This window comes from Hemiscyllium ocellatum, chromosome 1 (assembly GCF_020745735.1).
Source record: "Hemiscyllium ocellatum isolate sHemOce1 chromosome 1, sHemOce1.pat.X.cur, whole genome shotgun sequence".
Classification (NCBI taxonomy): domain Eukaryota; kingdom Metazoa; phylum Chordata; class Chondrichthyes; order Orectolobiformes; family Hemiscylliidae; genus Hemiscyllium; species Hemiscyllium ocellatum.
Genome location: NC_083401.1, coordinates 37,078,935 through 37,093,259, shown reverse-complemented (window position 1 = coordinate 37,093,259; position 14,325 = coordinate 37,078,935). Strand labels below are relative to the sequence as shown.

The 14,325-nt window shown below is 39.1% G+C and overlaps 1 protein-coding gene and 1 long non-coding RNA gene across 6 annotated transcripts in view; one reads left to right on the top strand and one right to left on the bottom strand.

Moving 5' to 3' along the window:
- The window catches only part of LOC132829195 (uncharacterized), a 70,765-nt gene that overhangs the window by 27,031 nt on the left and 29,409 nt on the right, over positions 1–14,325 (top strand). The gene's annotated exons all lie outside the window — the stretch shown is intronic.
- nsd2 (nuclear receptor binding SET domain protein 2) overlaps positions 4,362–14,325 on the bottom strand; it is a 153,874-nt gene continuing 143,910 nt past the window's right edge. For all 4 annotated transcript variants that reach the window (XM_060846047.1, XM_060846208.1, XM_060846289.1 and 1 more), the window contains one exon: positions 4,362–5,376. In XM_060846047.1, coding sequence (XP_060702030.1) covers positions 5,090–5,376 — 287 coding nt within the window. In that variant the 3' untranslated portion in view covers positions 4,362–5,089. The remainder of the gene's footprint in view (positions 5,377–14,325) is intronic.

Here is a 14,325-nt window from a genome sequence, read left to right as displayed (position 1 = left end):
AAATTATGGTTGTCTACAAAATAGAAATGTACAGCAAACAACTTTTATTCCGTAGTCTGTCCTAACAGCTTGAAATAGATATCAGCTTTGTTCCATTTGTACTGTTCCCCCAACTCAACTTCTTCTCCCCTTTGAAGATGTATCTGATTCCCTTTCATCTGTCTTTGATTAGTGCTTTCTAAACTATTAGAACACATGCATAAAACAATTCCTAACTCCACTTACTCTTGACAATTACATTTAAACTGCCTTCTTTTTCTATTGGAAAGTTTTCCTTTTAGTCAATTTACTATCCCTCGAAATGTCTGTTTCAAGAATAATTCCTCTTCACTTCCCCCTCTCATTCATCCATGTAGCTCATCTTTGCCATTTCAGTAAATCTCCTTTGCAACCTTCAAAGGCCTTTAAATCCTTCCTAAAATGTGGTTCTAAAATTAGACAAAATACTCCACTATACCCTATTCAGAAATTTACTGAAGTTTAATAAAACTTCCTTGCTTTTATAATCCCATGCTTTTATGAAATGCATTGATCTTGCATGTCTATTCAAAAAGCAGCCTGAACTTGCCCTGCCACCTTGGAAGAAATGTACAAACATTTCCCATGCCTCTATTCCTGCGAAACTTTTGATGTGTACCATTTAGTTGAAAATGCCGAATTCTTCCCTTCAAAATGCATCCCTTCATTTCTCTTCATATTAATTTTCATCTGCCATGTAACTACCTACAAAAACTATGGGCAGACTTTCAGCTTGTTGAGATTGCTAAGTCAACATAATACAATCATAGCTGATCTTCAGACTTCAAGTCCAGTTTTTTGCTCACTTTCCCCTTGGTTTCTCTGTGAACCTATGCACCACCCAGGTGTTCTCGATTCCCCAAAAAGGCAAACAACTGGTCAGTGTCAACCATGTCCATTCATTTCAGACTTTTTTTGTTTTAACAAGATCAAGTCTAATTTTTCTAAATTCCAGAGAATATGGGCCAAATTTATTCAGCCTCTATCACAGGACAGCACTATATCACTGGAAACAATTTAGTCAATCTTTGCTGTACCTTCAAAGCAAGTGTTCCCTTCCTTAAACGTATAGATCAAAAATTACACACTGCAGTTCAGCTGTGATCTGACTAAAGCAGCTGAAACCTGAGGAATTTTTTATTCTTATATTCCAATCTACTTGTAAAAAAACATGAACGTAGTATCTGCCCTCCTAAAATGCTTGCTGTACTTGAAGCCAATTATCCCCTTGTACAAATGCATTCAAATACCTCTCAACATCAACACTCTCAAATTTCATACTTTTTAAAAATAGTTTCCTTTTTTGTGACTAAAGTGAATAACCTCACATTTTCCCATAATGTCGTCCAATTGTCACACAATAAGTTGCCCACTCACTACTCTATTGTAACCCCTGGTCATCCTTTGTTGATATTCCTGCTAAGCTTTATATGCTCAGCAAATCCAGATACATATCTGTCTGCCTCTTTACCAATTATGGCTTTAGTCTGTAAATAGGTGAGATATGCCACTCCATTAATCACAGCCTGCTAATTTGGAAAATTATCCCTTTTGCTTCTTGCTCATTAACTAATCCTTTACCCACCTCTGACTCCACATGCCCTTGTTGTGTAGCACCTAATTGCCTTTTGGAAACTTACCCCCACCTGTCAGTATAGCATTCTGAAGTCAATTAGAATCCTTGCTATTTATTGCATTTCTTGGGGTGCAGATTTCGAAATATGTCCATATCAACAAACCCTGACCATTTATTAAAAGTAGAGACAATCTATTACCAATATCTGGGGAGGCACACCTTTATGGTTGAGGTTGCTCTCAGCCACAAAAGTAACGTCGACATTTAAATGATGGGCTGCAAATCTAGGTAAGCAAGTTTTTAATACAAAATTTCAAAAAATAAAATCTTGTTGAGGTGCACAGTGGAAAAAAAAAGCATACAGCAGCTTCAGTAATGTAATGTCCCATCAATAAGATCATGAACTCAAGACACTTAGTTGTTGCCTAGATTTAAACATTTATAAACCAGTTTAGAGAAATTATAGTATATATTCAAGCTTATCTGAATCAAGTGAAGTTCAAATAAAATCCCATTGAACATCAGTTTCAACACTAGGCTAAGTTCAAACATGTTAAACATCATGGGTGAAATTTGGTCTGTTCAGTAGTCAGAGCTCAGAACTTATCTTTTCACAGTGGCCGATGACATGAACATGTTTTATATATCTGGTAAAGATCAATTTCACCCATAAAATCTTTTGAGGGGATGAAACTCATCTGGGAACATCAGATTAAGAATTGGCACTGTGCAAGCAGGAAGGACTCCCAAATGGGACTCTTATTCCTGCCTTCAGAGAAATTTTATGAGGGAAATCATCTTTACTTAGCAGTTGAAGAAACCTAAACTGGTAAAGTCTATTGCGTATCTTGTTCTCTGCTGTCCAATTTGTGCAAGAGGATTTGAAACAGTCATTAGACCTCATTTACTTATCTAGTGGCCCTGACACCTGTTTTAGGCTTGCAAATTGGTTTGCAATGCAAGATGCGAATGTCTGCTTTAAATAAGCTTGAGTTCATAACATTTCTCTGAAAATTTACCCTTTAACTTCACAAGAACAAAAGTATTTTCACTGATCAAACTGAAGTTGCTGCAAACACAAGTGCTTATGGACTAAACTCAGTCAGAGGCCATTTTTAAATCCTGAGCAAAATCATACTGTAGTTATTCAACATATCACCATGATTTAGCTTAGCATAAATGTTCTGCCCAATATCTATGAATAGTCTGAAATATAGTTATATTTGTGTCATCAACAACAAATGTTATCGGATAGGAAGTACATTCTCAGTGTCAGCTTAGGTTTGCATAAACAGTCATGTCTTCAGATTCAAAGAATCTGGTAGCCTGGCCAAGATGTGAGGAAATGTTGGCTTGAAGACTAGCTGTAATTTGCTTCTGGATGTGAAAATCCTAACACTGCTAAGACCAATATTATACAAAAGGAGCTACTTGGATGTTTTTATTCCAAAACTAATGGATTCTTTGTAATTGGACTGGCAACAATTCGCTCAAAACTGGGAGGAAAAAACTTGAAAAGCTCCTCTCAAATATCTTATTCAGTCTATCCTTATCTTGAAAATTCAAAATTATTTTCAATTCAGGATCCTGCTTTTTCTCTTTAAGGGTAAATTCTAAACACTATTACTTTGAGCTGACTAATGCTAGCAGGACTTAATTCAGTCGCCCACAGTTCTCCAATCACTATTAGTCGCTTCACGCTGCAAGTTTCAACATATTTGTCACAAATACAATTATTTCTGCACTAAAACTAACTGTATTACAAGTACACAAAATTGTTAACATAACAGTACCTCTCACAACAATCCAGGAAAGCAGAACACCATCCTGAGTATTTCAATTGGGGTGGATAATAAAACCAATCAAGGTGGTTGGCTACAAAGTGCACAATGGAATTGAAATCAAAAGCCAGTTATCAACTTATGACCACTTTTTGACTGGCTTGATACTTTAAGAAAAATAACTGCACTAGCAGATGGAAAACAATTTCACTAGTAGAGACCCAAGCAACAAAATAATCTAGATAGGTGGCTGAGACACTGTTCAACCTTGGAATGTTGCACTGGATTGATCAACTTCTTGATAGTCTAAGGCAGACACTGCAGAAGGGAGACGTTATGCTCCCTAATACAACAGATTACATGAGTTGACAGTAGTGAATCTTCAGTTCTGGTTTGGCAATTGACATTTTGTGCTCAGTGAATCTGAATTGCGTATGTTCCAAACTTCATCCAGTGAATTCAAATAAAAGTTTTACAGAATAGTACACACTGACCTAAGCGATAATACAATGTGACAGCAAGAGTGGAATAGTGTATCGAGTCAGTGAGATGAAACACATTATTTTCATCTTGCAACTTGCCATTGAATTTCATTTGTCATCCCAAGAGGAATTCTCAAGCTGGCAGCCATGCCTGTCAAATGAAGGCAAAGGTAATGTTGTGGACAATATATAATCGATGAATATAATTGTAAAAATGTACCAACAAACTGGTTTGTTGACATTTAACACTAATAAATTTGGTAGCTTTTCTGCTGCATACTGGCTACTCTTGGACCTTTGATAGAGCAACAAAAGTAGTATGGAAATACACAGTACAGAAGTTATGAAAAGTGGAGGCTGAACTCTGTGAGCAGAGTTTAAAGAACATAACACAATGATCTATAAACATAGTTTGTTTCTTTCTCATAGGATCTTGCAATGACAAAATTTGAGAAAGCTCTGAGAATCTCCAATGGATGAACAAAACAGAAACCAAAAACAAACACCAATCTAAATTATTTTCAATTGAGGTGAACACGGTTCACAGTTTGGGACATAACTGATTAAACATAATTTGTTACTATTACAATTGGTTTAAATAAAACTTGCCTGACGAGAGTTTTTCCAGTAAAATACCCACAAATTGCTGCATTTACTGGTTACAGTAATACAGTTTCAATCCCTGCAACCACACATTAAACAGTTCAAACAGCCCTGAAGAGAAGGTATTTTAAAACACTGAACAAGTGATTATCTATGCACTGCAATAAAGACCAGCAGAGTTACAAAAGATACTGAACTATTAATGTAAACTACACTAAGGCATACAAACACAATGAAGAGCAACTAATAGTGTCATTTTTTTCAGTATCATATTTCTAACAATTTTAATCACTGATAAATGCTATTTTTTCTACTTTCAATCCCATTTTGTAATTTGGTCTTTTAAATCTACCTCCTACTTTCAATATTTCATAGGAGGGACAGTTTCAAAGATTCCCAGTGTTGATATAATGCTGTGTAGTTTTGCTGTCCTGGATGCGCGTGAATCCTGGAGTCAGTGTCTTGAATTATCAGTGCAGATGCAGTTAAGAACTGCTGGAGATGGCTCAGCCGAATCAAGAGTGCCTTTCCCTGCAAACAGTTCTTTGTATGATAAGTTGTGTGGAGTGCCTGTGATAGCATTCATCAATCAACATCCAATCTCCAATAGTGTCTACAGTTCAAATAATTCACTGTGCTTTTTCAACTGGCATATGATTGCTGGTTTTGGGATTCTTGGACTCTAACTTCACTGTCTCATTCAGAGAAGGATTGGTCTCCAGGCTTTTGCATCGTTCCAGAGGATCTGCCATGTTGCAGTGGTCATGTTCGCAGCAGCAAGCACGTCCATCAGTTGTGGACCTGAACATTGTTCCTTCCTCGTGATCCTTGCAGAAGGAGTTGGGGCAGAATTGACAAAAAACTACAGAGGGTTTCCCACACACATCACAGTGGTGCCAAGGGCACTCCCATTTTCCTGAAACAACAATAAATTATAAATTAGTAATGGTGCAACAGAGCAAATTTCTTGCTAAGTGTATTTCGATCATGTTTAAATAACTCAAGTACACTTGAATATCCATCCTGTACTACATAGATCATTTCAAAGCTGAATCAAAGATTTACTGCCAAGAAAAATGCTTTTACACCATAATATCTTTTGAACAGAATGAAACGTGAATCTGTCTAACAGAAAAGTACTGCTGCTGATGTAGAACTGATAAGAATTATTTTAGAACTCCAACAAGAAGTTTGCCAAATGGGGAAGAACCACCAAAAGAAAACAAAACAGGTCTGAAACAGAGGAGGAATGCCATACAACATCTGGCTAGTGAACAACCTGCCTTTCATTGGTAAACAGAGTTATCAGGGGGGGAAAAAACCTTCCTGTCAATGAATTGCACGCCTGAAAGGATACAAGGACAATAAAGCATTACATTTCCATAACAGTCCTCCAGGAATGCTAAAGGAGACCCTTTAAGAGATTGGTGAAGTGTGCACAATATCAGGAAAAGCTAGACGTTGGAAAGGTACTAACTGTATGAAAACTGGACCATATAATGCTCATGTTTAAAAGAGGAAAATTAAAACTCAGGCAACCACAGGCACTTGAGTGTTCAGCCATAAAATCTAGAATAAAGGAGCAACTGTTAAGTCCATAAACCGTGAGAAATGTGGATTCAGAAAGGGAGGATTCTATGGCAAGTATTTTATTATACCAGGCACCAGATAAAAGTTTATCATGGAATGATAAGTGCAAAGTGGTGGATATCCATGAATTCCTTTGCTATGGAGAAGAAATTTCCTTACAAAAACAGACAATAACATCCAATCCATGGTACTGCATTTGGTGTGAGAGGATGTCAATGTCTGAAGTTACCGCAGCTGAGAAGTAAGAACAGGAAAACTACTCCATTAATGATGTTGAAAGAGCGAAAGATAAAGCTGAAGGAGACTTAGGCATCTGGGGGAACTTAGTGCTCAACAAGTCCAAACAAGGCTGATAATAATTTTGCAAGCATGTTGAAGCGTACTGACAAAACAGTATAATAGCACAACAGCAGAAGCAGCCATGGCCAATGTGTGTCAGGTTCATTGAATAGCATATCCATTTCTTATTATCGGGAGACCAAGCAGTAGTCAAGTGATTGAAGAAAATGTGGAGAACAACTGATGGCTGATCAAAAGAAAGAATATTCTTTATGCTTGAGTAGAATGTGGGTTGGAACTTGATGCCCATCTCTAAATCACTTTTTTAAAAAAAAATCATTCTCTCGTACGTAGTTGGTGGTGCTGGCTGGCTGGCCGCCCAGTGTTTATTAGCTGTCCCAAGTTGCCCTTGAGGTGGTGTGCTGCCATTTTGAAACACTGCAGTCCACACGCTGTATGTTGACCATAATGCCCTTAGGGAGGGAATTTCAGGAATTTGTGAACAGTGAAGGAATGTAGATATATTTCCATGTCAGGATGGTGAGTGGCTTGGAGGGGATCTTACAGGTGGTGATGTGCCCATGGATCTGCTGCCCTTGTGTTTCCAGATGGAAGTGGTTATGGGTTTGGAAGGTGCTGCTGAGGGTCTTTGGTGACTTTCTGCAGTGCATCCTATAGATAGTACACATTGTTACTACTGAGTAGTGTGGAAGAAGTTAATGTTCATGGAGATAGTGCCAATAATTGCCCTTGAACTCATCAGTTCTGCAAAAGGCAGTTAATGGTGTCATAGGTATGGAATCGCATTCAAGCCAGACAAGATAAGCATACCAGATTTTCTTTCATAAATGGAAAATGAACTAGATGGGTTTTAATGACAATCATTAATTGTTACTTGGTAGCTTCAGATTAGCTAACAATTCAGATTTCACCATCTATGACGTGTTGCTAGGATATCAGTCTGAGTTGATGGATTACAAATCTAATGACTGTATTATGCTACAGCCTCTTCGGGCTGTCACTTAATGAATTGCATATCTGAACAGTGTTCTTTTGTCCACAAAAACTTAGAGTAAGGAACAGGAGTCGGCCATTCAGCCCAACAAGCTGCTTAGCCATTCAACATGACCATGGCTAAATGGATTGATGCCTTCACTCACTTTCCTTCATTCCCAATAATCTTTGATTCAATCAATGAAAAGTTTGCCTAATTCAGCCTCCAATTTGTTCAACGGTGTAACCTCCACTATTCTCCATGCAAAATAATTCTAAACCACAATAATCTTCCAGAAGAATTTCTTTATCTTCGTATTAACTGGGAAATACCTCATTTTTAAAACTTGTCCCATTCTCTTTACCATGTCAAGATCCTCAGAATCTTATATGTTTAATAACAATACCTTTTAATCTTCTAAGTTTCATTGATTACATGCCCAAATTACTCAATTATTTCTCAAAAGCCATGTCTTCATCCCTGGAGCATCAATAGCCACGCTATTTTTTTGGGACATGGAACTCTGACACATGTGCACTGCAGCAACTTCTGAAACCAGAAGTTGACGAGTCAGTATGGAATCACACAATGGTTGCATGGCAGCACAGCTCAGAGGGAAACATTGCCCAAGAGTTAACCAAATGAACCTTTCTGACCTACTTCTAATACAAGAATATCCTTCACTAAGGAAGGAGACCAAAACTGCACATTGTTCCAGATATAGTTTCACTGATATCCTACACAGTTGGAGCAACTTTCCCACTTTCGTATGTGTAATAAAGGCCAACATTCCATCTGCCTTCTTAATTACTTACTTTTGCTGCAGATCAGCTTTTTTATGATTCATGTACAAGGACACTCAGACCTCAGCATTCTGCAGTTTCACAAATAATACTTTGCATTTCCATCCTTCTTTCTGACATGGACCTTGTATTTTCCATCTTCCAAAATTTTGATCACTTACATCGCTTTGCTTTCCTAATTAGTTTCGTGTGAACAGCAAATCTGGCTACAGTACTGTCTGTCTACTCATCTCAATTGTTAATATGGATCACAAATAGTTGAGGCCCCAGTCCTGATCCTGTAAACTGCATGAGTTAATCTGCAACTTGAAAAAGACTCATTGACTGTTTCATGCTGATTAGCCAATTTCTAATGATCGATTAGCCCAACGCCATGAACTTATCGCTTACGATTAATTTTTTGCGTAGCACCTTATTGAATGCCTTTGGAAATCCAAATGTACAGAGTCACACCTATTGGTTGGCCTTCAATCAACCCTGCTGTTACATCCTCAAAGGATTTAAGCTTTCACAAAAATCATATCGACTCCACCTGGCATCATCAAGGCCTTCTATATGTTCAATGACTCATGGTCTGTTCAAGCACCTTGCCCTGGGAGGGTGGTGATCTTGGACTTGAATTTGATTTGTCCACAATTGTGGATGGCTTACTTTTGGCCTCTGGAGAATGGCTGGTCAGGAAACTCCCGCTCATACCTCCCGTTTTCAGGAATATTGAGAGGCTTTACTAGTTGATAATCAACCTATTTGGCCACATTATTAATGCACTTCTGTGACCATCGTGTCCAAATGGAGTTATTGATTTTTTAACTCTGAGCCTGAGATATGAATGACACCAGTGTGCCGTAAGACTTCTCATTTTATTAAGACCTCCTTTACAATGGAATCTGGTATTTTCCTAGTGATGGTTATTAGGCTAACTGGCTTAAAGTTGTCTCCTTTCCATCTCCCTCCATGAACAGTGGTGTTATATTTACAGAAAGCAAAAAGTGCTGGAAATCACAGCAATCAGGTAGCGTCCATGGACAGGGAGCAAGCTAACTTTGAGTCTGGATGACTCTTCTTCAGAGCTGATGTGAAGTATGGAGGGGACAGCATTTATGTAATTGTGTGGGGGTGGAGAGCTGGGGAAGAAAGGGCATTGTTCGGAATGAGAATGGCAGAACATTGTATCAAAATGTCAAACTGAAAAGAACAGATGGTCCCACCGGAGTAGGGGAAGGCAGGACATGGTGACAGAAAATGAAACAAGCTAAAAGAAAGGGAAGAAACACAGTGGGATCACAACCTCAAAGTGTTGAACTCAATATAAAGTCCAGAAGGTTGCAACTGCCTAGTCTGAAGAGGAGATGTTGTTCTCCCAGTTTGCGCTGTGATTTGCTGGAGACTATTTACAGTTTTGTAATATGCTGGGACCTTTCCAGATTCAAAGAAATGTTGCAAGATATAGTTTTGGAGATTTATGTTATGAGGAAAGATGAGAGACACTTAAGAGCTTTATAACATCCCAAGTAAACATCTGTAAGATGATCAAATATACCTACGTAAGTTATTAAAATGATGTGGAAAAGGCAAAGTTAAAGAATTAATTTAAACTTGAGTAGAAAAGATATCACAAATTCAAAAGAGGAAAGGCAAATTAGATTCATGTACAGAGTGATTAATATAGAGTTAAATCGGGAGATAGAGCAATGAAGGTGAAAATCTTGGCAGTCATTTAAAAATCAATCGGAGAGAGCAGGAGAGTAGAACCGTTTGATCAGCTCTTACAAAAAAGAAGGCACAGACTCAAAAGGCAAATTACCTCCTGAACTGCAAGATTCCATAGGTACAGGAATCAAAAAACTATACTGAAATCAAAAGCAAAATATTTTCTCATCCTTACTTCTCATTTGAGATCTAGGAATTCTGTTGGCACTTAAAATAGTTGATACTGACAGAACTTCAGAATGCATTGGATTTAACATTTTTGACTGACAAAAAATTACAGTGAACTCCATCTTACTTCTGCTCGCCTTGCAGCTGTTGAGATTTTCTTTTTAAGGTTTAAATTATAGAGTCATAGAATCCTACAGCAGAGATAGGCCCTTCGGCCCATGCCAACCAAAATGGCCATCCATGATAACCCCATTTCCCTGCACGTGGCCCATGTCCTTCTAACCTTTCTTTTCCATGTATCTGACCAAATGCCTTTGAGATGTTGTTAATGTACCAGCCTCAACTATTTCTGCTGGCAGCTCATTCTACACTCGTATCACGCTTTGTGTTAAAACATTGCCCCTCAGGTTCCCTTTTATTCTTTCCCCTCTAACCTTAAACAGATGCCTTCTATTCCTTGATTCCACAACCCTGGGAAAAAAGACTGAGTGCATTCACCCAATCCGTGCCTCTCATGATCCTGTACACTTGTATAAGATTCCTCCTCAGTCTCCAATGCTGTGAAGAAAAAAAGTCTGAGCTTGTCCAACCTTACTCATAAACTCAGACTGTTGAGTCTTGGTAACATCCTTGTAAATTTCGCCTGCAATCTTTCCTGTTTAATAACATCCTTCCTACAGCAAGGTGACCAAAAGTGAACACAATACCCCAAGTGCCAAAAGCCTTCCTCAATGCCCTGTCTACCTGTGACTCCACTTTCAGGGAACCGTGCACCTGAAATCCAAGATCTCCCTGTTCCACTACACTCCTTAAGGCCCTACCATTCACCATGAAACTCTTACCTTGATTTGACTACCAAAATGCCACCTATCTATATTAAACTCCATTTGCCATTTCTCAGCCCATTTCCCCAGCTGCTCAATATCCTGCTGTAATTTCTGATAACCTTTCTCACTCTCTATAATATTGCCTATTTTAGTGTCATGCCTTGGACATTGTCATCCAAATCATTGATATTGATAACAGCCAGCAATGGGCTCAGTGCTGAACCCTGAAGCACTCCACTCCTCCAGTTCAACAAGCATCCTTCCACCATTACCTTCTGCTTCCTACCATCAAGCCAATTGTATTTCTAATTTGCCAGCTCCCCCCAAGATTCCGTGCAAATAACCTTCCAGAGCAGCCTACTATGGCAGCCTTATCAAGGCCTTACTGAAATCCATACAGACTACAACTACACATCCTGCCCACTTCATTAAAGAGCTCCTAACAAAATTTGTGAGGCATGATTTCCCACACACAAAGCCATGCTGACTATTCCGAATCAGACCCTGTCTTTCCAAATGCATGTATATCTTATCTCTCAGAATCTTCTCAAGCAACTGGCCTACTAGAGTTGTTAGGCTTACTAGTCTATAGTTTTTCTCTGCAGCCCTTCTTGAATGAAGGCATAACATTTGTTCCTCTCCAGTCTTCCAGGACCTCACCTTTTGCTAATGATGATGCAAAAGTATCAGCCAGGGCCCCCTCAATTTCTTCTCTTGCCTCTTGCGGTATACTTGGATATATCTGGTCAGGACCAGGAGATTTATCCACCTTCATACATTCTAAGACATCCAACACCTGCTCTACTGTGATTATGGATTGCCCCCAAGATATGACCACTAACTTCCCCAAGTCTTCATGTCTTTTTCCACAGTGGACAAATGTTCATTGAGGACCAAGCCCAACTCCTGCCACTCCACACTTACATGCCCATTTTGGTCCTTGAGGAGTTATATTCTCTCTCTAGTTATTCTATTTCCTTTAATATACTTAAAGAACCTCTTTGGATTCACCCTAATATTCTCAGTCAAGACTAATCTTGCACCTTCTTTTCACTCTGATATCCTTCTTCAGTAAACTCCAGTTTATCCTATATACGTCCAGGCATTCCCTTGATCCTAGCTGCTGGTACCTAAGCCATACCTCCTCCTCCTTTCTGGTTAAAGCCTCAATAAGAGTCTTACCATCTCTTTAGTCATCTATTCCTGTCAACCCTGCCTTTCAACCTCATAGGAATATATAGACCTTGAACTCTAGCAGCGTCACTTTTAAAAGCCTCCCAGTTGCTAGAAGTCCCTTTACCTGCAAATAAACCACTCTAATCAACCCCAGCAAACTCCTGTCTAATTCCATCAAAATCTGTCTTGTTTCAATTTACAACTTGAAACTGTGAACCAGTTTTGTCCCTCTCCATAACTATGCCTTGGATAGGTATGGATGATAGTACATTAACTAATGCACTAATGCATTAGGTTGAGACACAGCAACTTGAAGATGGAGAATTATTCAGTCTCATCCGAATTATTTTACATTCCATTTTTTATTATTGTTCCTGAATAAAAGAATCATCTGAAGGTGGCACAGTGGTTAGCACTGCTGCCTCACAGCTCCAGGGACCTGGGTTTGATTTCACCCTCAAGGCAACTGTCTGTGTGGAGCTTGCACATTCTCGCTATGTCTGCGTGGGTTTCTACCGGGTGCGCCAGTTTCCACCCACAGTCCAAAGATGTGCAAGTTAGATGGATTGGGTGTGCTAAATTACCCAAAGTGTTCAGAGATGGTTAGGTTAGGTGCGTCATGCATGAGAAATGCAGGGTCACGGGGTGGGATGCTCTTCAGATGGTCAGTGTGGACTTGTGCTGAATGACCAGTTTCCACACTGTATGGATTCTATTCTAAGGATTCTTAGCAAATAAACATCTGTCTCCAGCCATCTACTTAAGAATTCCGTCTCATACATTCTATTCTCTACTTTCAAGCCAAGGTCAACAGAGATTTTAATCTTCTGGTTTGCTATGTGAGAACATTTTGTCGATCATCTTTTTTAAAATACCGGTAACACTCCTATGACCTTATCTGAAATGCAACTGGATACAAGAATTTACTTTAATATTGTTAACTACTCTTAAGAAAGAAGGCTTGAAATACCAACGGCCATTCAGCCCTATGTCCTTCTCTCATGAGCTTGAACTTCACCTTGTTGATCTTCTAATGATTTAAGCACTTGGTTTCTTAGGTAATCCCCTTTAGGGGTCGGGTGTGTGGAGGGACAGAAGAATCGAGCAGTGTTATCATCTTATAACCTTGAATCTACTTCAGATGTCCCACCTTTTAAATGATTGCTGTCAGGGGAGTACTTTATGCCCAGACACCATTCTGTGAGAAAAGCCTCTGAAACTCTAATTTTGAACTTGTGAACTGTGCCCTTAATTTGGCTGCAGAAACAATTATTTTGAAGTTGGCATATTTTTGAGAGTTTGTTAATACTTGGCTCCAATATTCGACATTAACGGTCAGTGAAATGACTGGAATTGCCATCAATTCCAACTGAACAAATCAAAGCACTGGATGCTGTCATGTTCAACATGAACAGCAGTGGGTCAATTAAATGGCTGGAGGAAACAATCACCACACTCCATGTCAGCAGAGCTCAGCACAACATCAAAAGTCTGAAAGTTTTCTAATCATACTCAACCAGAAATGCTGAGTGGATGATACATCTTGGCTTCCCTGAGTCCATCGCATATGCCAATCTTCAGCCAGTGTGATTCACTACATACAATGTTAAAAATGATCGAGGATACGAGAAATAGAAAAAGATTTATATTCCATTTTGTTGTAATGTTGAAGACTTGAGTTCTTAAGGTATCGGTGCTTCTGTCCAAGCTAAATCTGATACTGCAGGCAAGGTGGGAATGAGAACCCATGGTGTCAGGCAGCATTTGACCTAATAGGGCCTTGTGGAGCTCTTGTAAGATGGAAGTCAATGAAACTGAGAAAAATGTTCCACTGGTTGGAGTCCAAAGAAAGATGGCTGTCCTTGCGAGAGACCAATGATTGTAGTCCCAGGGCACTGCTGCAGATATCCTCAGGAGTGTTCTAGCATTAACTATTTACAGCTCTTTCATTCAATGATCTTCCCTCCCTCATGAGGTTACACATGGGATATAGTATTCAGTCCTGTTCACATCTCCTCAAATAACAAAGCAGGCTGTGATCACGTGCAATAAGGAATGTGACACATTGCAGAAGTGCCAGCCATTGATCATCTTTAACAAGAATCTAACCACCACCCCATGACAATCAATTACACGACAGTCACAGAATTCACCACAGTCAACAGCATGAGAACAGAAACTTAACTGGATAAGCCTGTTAAATACTGCGGCTCCAAGAGTAGGCCAGAGGCTGGATTTTCTGTAATAAGTGATTCCACTTCTGGTTTACCAAAACCTGCTAACATATACAAAGCAGACATCAGGAGTGAGATGGAATA